This window comes from Xiphophorus maculatus, chromosome 23 (genome assembly GCF_002775205.1).
Source record: "Xiphophorus maculatus strain JP 163 A chromosome 23, X_maculatus-5.0-male, whole genome shotgun sequence".
NCBI lineage: Eukaryota > Metazoa > Chordata > Actinopteri > Cyprinodontiformes > Poeciliidae > Xiphophorus > Xiphophorus maculatus.
In genome coordinates this window covers 4,563,164-4,576,095 of record NC_036465.1, presented here as the reverse complement: position 1 = coordinate 4,576,095, position 12,932 = coordinate 4,563,164, and the positions used below count along the sequence as shown (strand labels likewise).

General features: G+C 38.7%; 1 protein-coding gene across 2 annotated transcripts in view; it reads left to right on the top strand.

Moving 5' to 3' along the window:
- Positions 1-1,153: 1,153 nt before the first annotated feature.
- Positions 1,154-12,932, top strand: part of ankrd50 (ankyrin repeat domain 50) — a 36,935-nt gene continuing 25,156 nt past the window's right edge. The window contains exons 1-2 of one of the 2 annotated variants that reach the window (XM_005807791.3): positions 1,154-1,280; positions 3,038-4,102. In XM_005807791.3, the coding sequence (XP_005807848.1) occupies positions 3,597-4,102 (506 nt within the window). In that variant the 5' untranslated portion in view covers positions 1,154-1,280; positions 3,038-3,596. Of the gene's footprint in view, positions 1,381-3,037; positions 4,103-12,932 lie in introns of both variants that reach the window. The other variant, XM_023328636.1, reaches the window with a different exon arrangement.

Below are 12,932 nucleotides of genomic sequence, written 5' to 3'. Positions count from 1 at the left end.
ATGATTCATTTAAGTTTCTGGGTCCCATCAAGTTATTTTATGCTTCACATTCAAACCAGACTTGTTTCCAATAAGGCTTGAGTGTTCCACCAGTTTCCCATAAGTTAATATGCTATCATAAAGCTCAAGACAGCCGTGTCGAGTCAAACTTTAAAGCAAGCAATTCAAAGACAGGAGGCACCTCATCGACCCATTTTCAGTGTTCTGGCTTAAGGAAGAAAGTTTTCATCTCAGACTTTATGGTACTCGAAATGAGGAAGTCGTCCAGTAATCCTTACACCTCTGTGCTTGACAGCAGGGATGGTGTTATTAATTAGAGTAGTCATTATTATTGATATTTTGCAATAAAGAATATAACAAAATCTAAAATGTTTTAAACAAAGTAAAGATATTTTACACTGCACTTTATGTTGTGTACTGATTCTTCAACTGTCATTGCTTGATAACAAGCTTTACTAATATAAGTAACAAACAGCTGGTAGAAAAAACCTTTATATGCATAAGGTTTCTTAATGTTTATGTTGACATATTGCTATTTTGTCTGGCTCTGTGAGGTAAAATACTTAATTGTTCCATGACTCCAGAGATAAAAAACTGATTTGATTGTTAAAAAGATGGCAAATAAGTAAATACAAACTATTTTATACTGTAATATTTATCTTGAAATAGGATCACATAAAGTTTTATCAAATAAAAAAATTGTACTGTTCCTATTATTGTTATTAATAATATTATTGTTAATATAACATTTCAGATTTGTGCAACTCAACTTTTTAGATGTATATTTTGAGTGAAAACATTTTTATTAGATAGATAGATAGATAGATAGATAGATAGATAGATAGATAGATAGATAGATAGATAGATAGATAGATAGATAGATAGATAGATAGATAGATAGATAGATAGATAGATAGATAGATAGATAGATAGATAGATAGATAGATAGATAGATACTCTACTCCCGTTTGCTAATGCTTTTCAAGTTATCCAGTTATTTTTTTATATTGTTTTTAGCCCTGCATAAACTCCACTACTACTCCAGTCTTCCTGCACTGGTGAAGGAAGATAACACTTCAAATCCCATGGGTCTTTGCGGGAGAGAGTTGGCGTGTGCGCGCACTGAATTTATGTGGAGTGGTCGGAGGCGGAGAATCAGTCAGCTCGCTGTGGAGCTGTGTTGGGCAGCAGGAGGAGTCGACCGCCGACAGAAAAGACCGATTCAAAGAAAGAACCCGAGTGATACCCTGATGCTGAACACCAGCGACGGGAAGAAAAGGGTAATTGTTTATTTCAACGTTTGGTTTGAACGCGGAATTACAGGAATTCTACGGAGGAAGCTACACACCCCAAAAATAGAGAGAGGATATTGTGAGAGAGGTGAGAGGAAACCCGTTTGTGGTTTGTTACAGACGGTAAACTGAGCCGAAAAATAGCGAAACGCTCCACAATTGGTTCAGTTGGAGTTGAAGGAACAGTCACTGTTGAATGCATTGACAAGCTAAGCTACATTTAACATTTATATGTCGCCCTAAATGCATTCATTTGTTGGCAAATTTATTCTTGGGTTTTTAAAAGCCCCCATAGGTAAAAATCTCTCTTTAAAAAACAGGGTGAGGTTTCTCTGGCCATACAAAAGACTTCTGCAGCCTTCTCAGTTACTGGTATGAATTCGTGCCGCTTTGCTAAAATAAATGGTATACAGAGCTTGTTTCTCGTTAAAAAAGCTGACCCGTGAAATCCTGAGCATTTATTGAGGGATGTATTGTTTGTAGGAGGCTTTCAGCGCCCCACAGAAGCAGAAAGGTGGAAATGTATGAGAGTCTAGTTATCTGGCAACCTTACAAAGTAACCTGCAAGGCTGTGTGTGTGTGTTGATGTTCCTGTAGCGTGCAGCTAAACTGATACTAGTCAGAAATAAATCAATTTCTGATCCACTGTTACTGAGTATTGCCTTAAAAAAACATTTTAATGCTGAAGTACCCTCCACTTTCACTCTGTACGTGCAGGAAAATGGGGACTTTCCCCCCCCTCTCACAGTTCAGGACGGATGTGGACTGTTTGGGATTTAAAGCCACATAGGAAGGAAGACAGGATCAGTGGAGAGACTGGAGAAACTGGACAAAAAAAGAAAAACCCTGCCAAGAATTTAGTTGCAAGGCAGGCAGGCAGTGATGTGGGTTGTGTAGGATGAAAGCATAGAAAAACCAGCTTGCCTACCTTATGTAGCTGTAAGAGGAGCCCACGTTTATATGCAGGCTGGAAATAATCTGCTGTAGTTTTCATGTGTTTTTAGAGGGATAATTATCCTATTTGTGTTTTTCTATGTAATGTCTGAGTATTAAAATGAAGTATAAGAACCTTGAAATAAACAGGTTAATGATTTTATCCACAAAAAATAATATATTAGGATTATAATTGTATTATCTGCTTTGTAGACCAAAAAAAGGTTTTGTTTCTTAGTGCCTACTGACAAGAGTGTAATACTGTTTTACTGTTGTGCTGCGAGTAGAGTATAATAAGCAAATCAGAGCAGGTTAGTTGAGCCTAAACAGACATGGCACGTGTAGCTTGTCAGATGTAGTTTCCAAAAAGGATGAACCTTAATAGAAATGATAGGTGGTACCGTTATCTTGTTTACACCTTGTAAGAAAAGGGGCTAGTTGAGACCAATACACTTGTCCAGTATTTGGGAAGGAAAAAAAGAGACATAAGATAAATAAACAATAATGCAAAAGGAAAGTATTGTTATTATCTTAACTTATTTTGCAATGTATTGCTTACTGTGGCAGACTTATTCATCATTCTATGCTCCATACAGCTGCAAGAACTAATTAGTTTCTTTGGCATCTTGTTATAAATGATTTTAAAGCATAGAGACTTTATGACAACATTTTTTAGCTATTTTAGAACTGTAACTGTAAAAAGCATTGGTATACCTTGATACTTACAACCAGCTCATGTCTACTTGTGAATTTTAGATGCAGCAAGGTTGCACTTTGGGTTTAATCTGGATACTCTTTCCCCTTTATTCCAGGGATTCAACATGTTATTGGAGAGAGTGACTTTGCACTGGCAGCCTCATCCATGTTAATGTAATGGAAACGTGTTTCTGGTCAGCAGCGTCTGAAATGCATCAGTGGAAATATATGAGGAACCCCCATGGCTAATCATATCAAGTGGTGCTGGCTTGGCTTTGCCTCTCAAGAGTCGGGTGCCCTGCCCTTCCCGGCCCAGCGCCATGCTAAGACAACACGTGGACAATAACAAGGAGCGCTCAGTTCAACCGGTGGGAAAGCTGTGGAAAAAGTTGGTGGAAAATCTACAGTTTGAGTCCCAATGTCAGTCTTGTTTTTTTTTTTATTTTGACCTAGATTCTCTGTAACACACAGTAGCCATCTGAAGAAAAGCTCCTTTATTCTCTTCCACTTCCACTCTAAGTTGCACCAACATCGGGATTGTTGGGGAACATTTACAGCTGAGAAATGGATGTTCAGATTTGCAGCCGGCTTCTGTTGAATTTAAAAATGCATGGGGGAAAATAAAGGGACCCATATGAGCAGGAGGAAGAGGTGGAACAGCAGCATCAGTTCAAAATGGCCCAAACCAGTTTGCTGCAGGGAAAACGCTTTTACTGCCGAGAGTGGGTCTTCCACAAGATCCAGCACTGTCTGCAGGAGAAAACCAACAACCTGAGCGGAGTGAGCAGCACTCCCAGCAAGCAGCCCCTGCCTGTTCCCGGTGGGGGCATGCCCGTCCCCGGCAGTATCACGACCGGATCGGCCAAGTCCGGTAGCTCCTGGGGGGTGTTACTGGTGGGAGGACCTGGGAGTGGGAAGACTGCACTGTGCACGGAGCTGCTGTGGCCCACATCAGCCCAGGGAACGTACCGCAGCCTGCACAAGCAGAGCCTGGCTTTCCACTTCTGCCGGGCCGATGACTCGGACACACTGTGTGTCGGTGGATTCATCCGGGGTCTGGTGGCCCAGATATGCCGAGGCGGGCTGGTGCCGGGTTACGAGGAGAAGGTCCGCGACCCGGCTGTGCAGAGCACTTTGCAGCCTGGGGAGTGTGAGAGGAACCCCGCAGAAGCTTTTAAGAAGTAAGAACATGAATATTCACATGAAAGCATCACTTTTCTGCTGGAGCTTTTAGGGCTGCAACTAATAATTATTTTAGTTATCGATTAATCAGATAAAAAAATGGCACATTCTGCAGATTTTTGCAGTTATAAATAATATTTTTAACTAAAATGTAATAACAGCGTTCCTTTAATGAACATTTGATCATTTGTAGCAAAGGACGCATCTGCAGAGAAAAAATACTTCTGGCATCAACATGTGAAAAGCTCAAGCCTTTCTGCTTGACTTAGCATCAGTACAGTATAAGGCTGACCTCATTATTATTTTTCGGGTTAATCAATTTATAATTTAATATAAAAGGAAATTTAAAAAGTCTTTTTTTTTGCAGAATTTGTATCATGAAGCTAAAACTATTCTACTTTAGGAATTTTGGGTAGAACATATTTACAGACAAATGCAAATTTTATTCCTAAATGCAAAATGTATATTTTGTGATATATGTGATTTAATTACTGATCTAAGATGTTCTTTCAGCATTTGACTTTTTTTGAGTTTGCTCCAGTTAATGATTAATTAGTTACTAAATTAGTTGATGATTAATTCAATAATTGATTCAACACAATTAATCATTCTAGCCCTAGTAGCTTTATATGCCATATATGCCATTGTTTTATGTTGTTGCAGCATAAAAAATATGAATGCCTAATATTGATATTTATATTTGGTGTTCAAAGTAGAAAGGTAACAGTGAGTAACTTACTCAAATAACATCTTCTGTATAAATGTATGTAAGAAACTCATTTTTGTCATTTGAGGTATAAATAGTGTTTGCTTGAAATTTTAAATCCAAACTCGGCACCTCCCCCTCCGCTTCCTATTCTCCACCTTCTAACCTCGAAACCCCCTCATCCTCCTCTTTTTTTTTTTTTTTTTTTTGCTCACACTCACAACCAGAGGCTCCGCCTTACAAGCCTCCCCTCTTATTTGCTGTCATGGTTTTGTTGGTTTTCCCCCGGTGTGGCATGCTGGGTGGGACTGTCCCCGCTCAGCTTTCTGATTCAACAAAGGTCAGATGTTCTTAAGTCGTGGCCAAGCTCAGGTGGCCAGAGCTTTGAACTGTGACTGATTCCTAGACCTGAGGAGTGACTGCTATAAAAGGATGAAGTGCAGATGTTAAGCTAAAGTACAGTTGGTTTTGTGGGCTTGCAGCACCCTGCCTGGGCATGTAACGCAATCAAGATGGACTGTTATTGCAAACGGAGGCTTTAAAGGCGAGCTGCACGTGAGAGTGAGTGTATGCGGTGGACTTGGATGACTTGTCTGCACAGCATGGGTCAGGCTGTCTGTGTAACACAGGCTGGAATGCACTGCAGAACACACACACTTATGCTTTTGTGGCCATCTGGTGACACTTACAGCACCGTCTCAACATCACACACACAAAGCAGGAGAGTGGGGTGAGGTAAATCATTTTTTAATGCTCCATAACCACTTTCCATATCAACTCGGTCTTTCCTAAGGAAGCCAGCGCTCTTCTTGTCAGCTGCTCGTAATCATACGGCTGGTGCTGATGACTCTGACTTGAGGTTGACCTTTCTTCAAATAAAAGGCAGGTTTTTATTACGAAACAAACCAGGACTCCGCTCTCTGTTTCGCTGGAAGTCGGGACAGACACGCTTGGTCAGCCCCTCCTCGTGAAACAAATATTCACCCTGCAGTCGACACCTCAGGCCCAGAATCTTATTATCACTCCTCCTTTTGTTTGTCAGCCGGCCAAAGGGACTCTTGGTTGAGCGCCTTATCTTCATTTAAAGTGTAAAAGATTCCCCAGCACTGCTGAACACAAATAATCTGAATGGCCTCTTTTCTGCTCCAGATGCTATCTGCTTTCAAGAAGCCAAGAATGATGTCTGGCACAGAAACGTAAGGAAATAAAAGCAGGGCGGAACATGGAAAAGCATAAAACTTTACTGTTAGTTCAGGATTATGACTGTTAATTTACTTGAGGAATAAAAATTCAGAGGGGTACATACCTTGTTTCCATTTAACTGATGTGGGTTTTCACATTTTTAAGGAAAAGTCAGAGGTTTAATTTAGTAGAAGCATTTGAATGGCTTTTTTTATCTTTTATTTTTGCTGTGAGAACTTTTGGCCCGCCCCCTCTAAACCCCCTTTCCAGCTGTGATTTTTAAACATTGCCTAGTGAGTGAGTGCAAGAGGCCCTGCCAAATTCTTTAGCCTAGTCAAAGGCAAACAAGTCACATTGTTGGTAGTAATCCTCACTCTTATGTTAATACAATAAAACCGCTTTGACATGAGTTAATGTCCACCTGTGCGATTTGATTCTGGGCTTCTTTTGCAGCAACTGCTTTCTAGATTTTGGGATTTAAACAAAATTCCAAAACCCTTAAGTGTTGCAATTCATAGACTTTCTGTCTTTTCTTTTTCCTAATATGCTTTAACATTATTTTGCATGTTCCTTAATGCTTAAGAGCTTCCCTTATATGTTTTCTTCTATGTTTTGTTTTTGCTCTTGTATGTAAATGAGGACAATAGTGGTGGGAGTTGAAGAAAATGTATTTTCGTCATGACTAAAATGCTACCCAACTAACCAAGATAACCAAATTTTACGTGAAAACCCAGTGACTAGTTTGCTAATTTTATTGTACTAGACTACAAAATCACAAAATCTTACCAAGTATTCGGTCTAGTTTCTAGTGCAAATATCTTAGTACACTTGAAATGAGACAAAACAATGTTTATAAGTAACTTTTCAGCAAGATATTGGAGCCTGTTTTAGGTCAATAATATTGATGAAAACATCCTACTTCCATGGCCTAATTATTTCATTCATGACATGAGAAAAATGTTCATGCTATAAGTGAAATAATCTGTCAATGGAGCTAATATTTTTTCATCAATATTAAGGACTTAGATGTAGATTTTCTCTCTTTCTTTCTTGAAATTATACTAAGACTTTTGCATGAGAAACTTGATTGAAATCACAGAAAAAAGTGATTTTAACTAAATATTATTATACATGTTTCTTTATATTATCACCAGTCACCTCCAAGTCATGTACCGCTGCCTCCACCAAAACAATTGTTCAGTGCAAGAGTTGAAATGAGTTTTCTTGAATGTCATTCAAGCTAGCACTTCTTCCTCCTTCTCATTAAAAATTTTTATTTTTTTATTTTAAAGTAGCAGCGTAATCTTGCTTTCATAGAATTAGAAATAGAAATAACCTTTATTGTGCCTCAGGGGGGAAATTTAAGTGTATCATATCACACTGATTCCATTTCTTGGAAACAATTATTTGTATTATTATTTAAGAAAAGGCTTCTCTTTGTGGATGGTTCTACAGTAAACTGCTCGCTAGTATTCATGCAATTCCCACTTTGCTACAACTTATTACAAAATAGATGTTTTAAAAGAATCCTGATTTACTTTGCAAATCTGAGTTAACATTTTCAGGAAAGAATTAAGCTTGAAAATACAATAATTACCATCTTAGAAACTAAATATCCTTTGTAACTTTGAAATATTGACACCAACAGCCTTTTTTTTGCTTTCAAGGCCCTTTTGGAATTCACACATCTTTAGAAGTAATGTGATGCATTAACAGGTCAAATGCCTGCTGGCAGCTGCCACAGAGATAAAAGGCAGTTTCACCTTTCAGCGTGCTTTTCTTCTGATCTGAATCAGCCAGTGCTGGCTGTCTTGTTCAGACAATAAACTTGATATTTCTGTTTCATTTACATTTCAGATTGGTCGACTTCACTGCCATCAGTGATACCTAAAACCATTGTCTGTCTGGCTGCAGACATCAAGGGTTTAACTTCCAGATTTGTCTGTCTTGCTCACATCCGCATCAGTCTCTACTAAGTCTACTTGTGTTTTATCAAACATTTGTCGGTTTGCAAGCACCTGAGTTTTAAAGAACTGATCTGATAGGCAGGTCAGATGGCATACAACATTTTTCCTCTTTCAGGTTGAGAATAGGGGGAATTAATCCATTGAAGTTAGCAGATTTTGTATTTTTTATTTTTGCTGATGGAGCGAACTGCTTTCAAATGTTGGCGTGTCTTTATGTAGATCTGTTGTATCAGAATGTAAAGTAATGTGATTTGCAGCTGTGTAGGTTTTTATTTGCCTGTAAAGGGCACAGGCGTCCGAAGTGATGAATGATCTTGGCTTAAATCTGTGAAAGAGTTGGCACATTCTCAACTAGTGTTTTATTCTCAGTACATATGTGGAAGGAATTGATTTTGCACTTGTTGGAGATTTTTCTTAATGCAGCTCTTCTGTAAATCTTTGTTTGTTCAAAGCAACTTTTGATACACCAAATAGGTTGACATTTCTGCTCAAATCGGGCTTCATGTCTGTCTTAGCATTTTGAGTCGATGCCATCTTATTAGGGTTAAAATGAACGCGACTCCTTTGCTTTCATGTGGGCCACTGCTGTGGAAAATGGGCAGGAGATTAGGGCTGCGTTTCAGAAACAAAAGGGGGAAAAAAAACTCTCCCAGTGTGAAGCATCAGCTCTGTTTGGGGAGATGAGGAGAAACGGCAGTGCTGGTGCGGCTGCAGCGATGACTCAGCAATCGTTTCGCCACACCACAAGCAGTGTGTGTGGAGCATTTCTGCCTACGTGTTCGGGTGGGCACTCATAACTCATTCATGTAATGGTTGTCCAACTTTTAAACTCTTAAGACCACAGCAAGAGGAGCTGTGAGTTTATTCATGAAAGCAAAGAATGGCTGCGGTCAAAAGCAATTGTGAAAACTGACCATCATTTGCCGAAGCAAGAGCCACTGTTGTGATCTTTTCAATGGTATGCAACCTCAAATTACTCGTGTTTACTTTGAAAGTAAACAAAAGACAGACTTTTTTTGAAGAAGTAGACATGTTTGTTTTAGGATTTGTTATTGTGGGAGCTTTAAAATCTAAATCTGATCCTCCTGGCTCCTCAGTGACGTGGGTGTCCTTTTTTTAAAATCCTGTATGATTGATGGAGGACTGGCAACATAAGCCAATCACATCCCACAACAGTCATCACTTTTTGGATTCAAGTACTACTAGACCCATGTTGGTGAATGTTCAGTGACTTGAAAAAGTGTTCACATGTTGCTGCGACAAACGTCAATCTGTTTCGCTGGGATTTTATACGACAGACCAACACGTTTTTTTAAATTATAAGAGAAGTGATGGATTAATTTGTAAGTTGTTTAAATTCAATGCAACCAGCTTCCTTTACCCAGCTGGTGGTTGCTCAGTAGAGTCCACCTGTCAGAATAAAGGTAGCTTTTCCTGGAAGTGTTCAGAAGTTTGTTGGAGAACATCAGTAAACAAACAGAAGACCAAAGAACAACTTTGACAGGAAACATGAAGCTGGTGTTCCTGGAGGAAATGTAGAGATCACTGCCTCAGGTCAGGGATCTGTTAACAGGAGAACTAGGAGTTGAAGTTTTCTGATCTTTAAAAAGCCTGACCTACCGCCTTGATTGTAGCTGATACAAACGTTTTATGTTTTGTCTGAAAATTTGGGAAACAACAGTGGGGTGACGTGGCATACAGGTAGTGCCGCTTGTGGTAAAAAACTCATCCTGCGTGTCACCCTTGGCACACCGTACTCACTGTGACGCACTGCAGTTGAAGCACTGTACTGTCTGGATGGTTTTCTGCTACACATGCAGGATGGCTGGTCAAAATTGATGGGAAGATTGGTGAAGCTAAAGATCGGTCAGTCCTGAAAGAAAAACTGTTTGACGCTGCAAAAGGCTTAAAGCTTGGGCAGAGGTTAGCCTAGCCAATGGACACGTGCAAAAACAAAGGAGAAAAATGTTTTTGCTGAAGTGGCGAAGGAGAAATGCATACTTCTAAGGGGGGAAATTATGTTTATAGCAGATTTAATTGAATAGTTTTCAAATTTTAAGCTTTTCTTTGTGCCAGAAAACCCATTTTTGCTGCCCTGTTACTGAAAAGCTAGCAACTAGAGAGAGAGTGGTTTGCAGAATATAATCCGATTCTGTACTGGACAGCTTGTTGGTCATCTCTACTTGCATCCAGACTAATGCACGTTTATGTTTGAGCAGAACAGGAGCGAAGTGTTGGAAAGGACAGGATGAAATTTCAGATTCCTTTAACGGTATTGGATAGCTATCCAGGAATGCTCACCTCGTCTGGCTCTGGAAAAGCTTGGGGGTGGTGATGGAAATATTTGGTTGCGAGGAGGTATGTGTGCTGCTTTTAGAGTGTTTACACCCTGGTAAATTATTAATAGGAAAGATTATAAAGAGGACAAGTATTATATATTGTATAATATCACATTTTAATGCTTTTACATGAATTATTCCATGAGACTAGTCCCATTACAGTCTTTTGAATCTCATATAACTGGAAGATTATCTGATATTTACTGCAATATGTCTCGGCATGCATTTGCACAGTTGAATGTGCAAAGTTGAATGTTAAATTTTCTACTAAATCTTTCTTGGACCAAGTCATCTGCTTGACATAATTTATTTCCAGTTGACTAGAGGCTTTGGTTTGCTTAGGGATGGCGCTCAGAATTGACAGTGGACATTGATTGAGGCCAATTGATTTGTTTCATCGTCTCAGCCATTTAAAGAAGAGCAGATACAAGCATTTTGTAAAAAGTGCCTTTTGGACCATTTGGCTGTAATTAGGGGTGTTTGCTGATGTTTTATTTCATCATGACAAGTAATTTCAGGGTAATTCTTGATTGCTGTAGCACATAAGTACATTTTTTTTAAATCTTTTAAGCTATTTAATACTGATATTACATTTATCTTCAGAAAGCGATGACAAATTTATGTTAGTGTGCAGTAATACTTTAAGTCGGCTTTAACAATAGTAGAGCAGAAAATCAATCAAATGAGGAGCCACTTTGTTTTTCAAAGAGTGGCAATTAAAAGCAACAATAAGGTACCTGAGAGTCACAAGAGGAAATGCATTTCTCTCGTTCTTGGACGATGCCACATTGTATTTTATGTAAAATGCTTCATTCTGCCACCTGAATATGTTGATAGTTCAGCTTTGCTCAGTCAAATATGATGTTTTTTGCAATAGATGCAGAGAAAAAAAGCTGCAAAATCAGATGTAACCTTGTGAGTTTTCTTGTCTTCAAACCCAACATGGTTTTTGATGACTCGGTACCACAACTACTGCTGAGAGGTTACATAACTTCTGCATGTCTCGCCAATGTAAAAATTGGTTACTCCAGATGTTATTGGGATGCATTTGGACACACCTGTGACACACCTGAACCACTGATGTGGGGATTTTAGTTATTTGAATTACAGTTTTCATCAGAAGCTGTTATTGGTTTTTGAGGTGAGTTAGAGGCTGACAGAGTTTGGATCACAGCTCTTTTAAATCCTCCCATAGTCTCCCAGTTTCTTAGGTCTCCATGCTGCTGCTTCCAGACTGCTATAACTTGTAAAAAGTTTTTTCTAATTTTTACCTCTTCTCCATACCTGTATTCTGTCCGACTGAAGAGATCACGTTCAGATGAACCAACTGCAGAGTGTGATCAGATCTGAGTCAAAAACAGTAGAGCATCTGCTTAGGTCCCTAAAGCCTATGAACGTAACTACGATGATCCTGAAGCCTGGGCAAAGTTATAATCATAAAAGTATTAGAAATCATATATGCCCTTAAATAAAGAAAATGGTCAAAATATAAGCATAGATCAGAAGCAGGTTTCCCACATGTGAAGACACCACTATTCTTTGTCAGCATAGGCGGATTACATTGATGAGTCAATACAATCTGTCTTAAATAGAAAAAAAAAAGTATTTTCTTGGACTTGTAGGTTTAATCCATGTCTAGGAATCTGTCATTATCCTTTGGATTTCCTCAATTGGGGTTTAAAAGCTTAGAGTTTGGAGGTTATAAAAACTAATCTTTTTTTCAAGAAGATTACATTTTCACAGCTTTAGCTGTAAGACCACTTGAGCGACGACTCCTGTCAGATTTGTAGGGTTAACATGATATATTTTGACTCGTAGAATCCCAAACATTAAACGAAACTGATATTTTTACTTTGACGTTGTGCAGTTAAAGACAACTGCTGCCTTTCTTTCTGATGATGTACAAATCTCTATAGTTATGCCACCGCTTAGTCAAAAATTAGTAGACTTAGTAATTAAACCAAAAATTTACTTTATTTCCACCATCTTTTCATAGCTCAATCTTTAAGGATCATTTGTGGATGTAAATATTGTGTAAGTTGATAGAGACTTGTATGCTTCGCTTCAGGATGTCGATTTCCTGGTAAGTTCAGAGGAATTTCAGTGTTTATTTTTAATATGTTAAACTTAATTAAAACATCTCAAACGTTTCTTCACCCAGCTTTGTTAAGCAAATCTCTGCAATTGCAGTTTTAGGGTCTGTTCACACCAGCCGTTTAGTCCATTTTATTTGAACTCATTTGCCAAAACGTTTGTTTTGTTTGGGAAGTGTGAATGTGTAATCGGATCAAAAATGGGAACTCTGGTTCGATTACAAACACAGCTCTTTGTTCAATTAAAGTAGAATGCATTCATATAAAATGTATGAATGTCAAGAGGACTGGAGATGGCTCCAAAAGCAGGAAGCGAACTATAGCATGGGGCATTCTGAGTAAATATGATAAAAACAAACACAAAACAGTCTAGTTCCAACAGGAGAAATGGCTTGTAATCTCTTGCCAAAGACCAAAGAGAAATCCTAAAACTGCTAAAATCTGATGCCTCTCCATTACATTTTGTGAAGAAGGAAATTACGCTCGGTGTCTTCAGAGGTTTTTGTGTCATTTTCTTTAATGGTTCTTAGTGTAGTGCCACC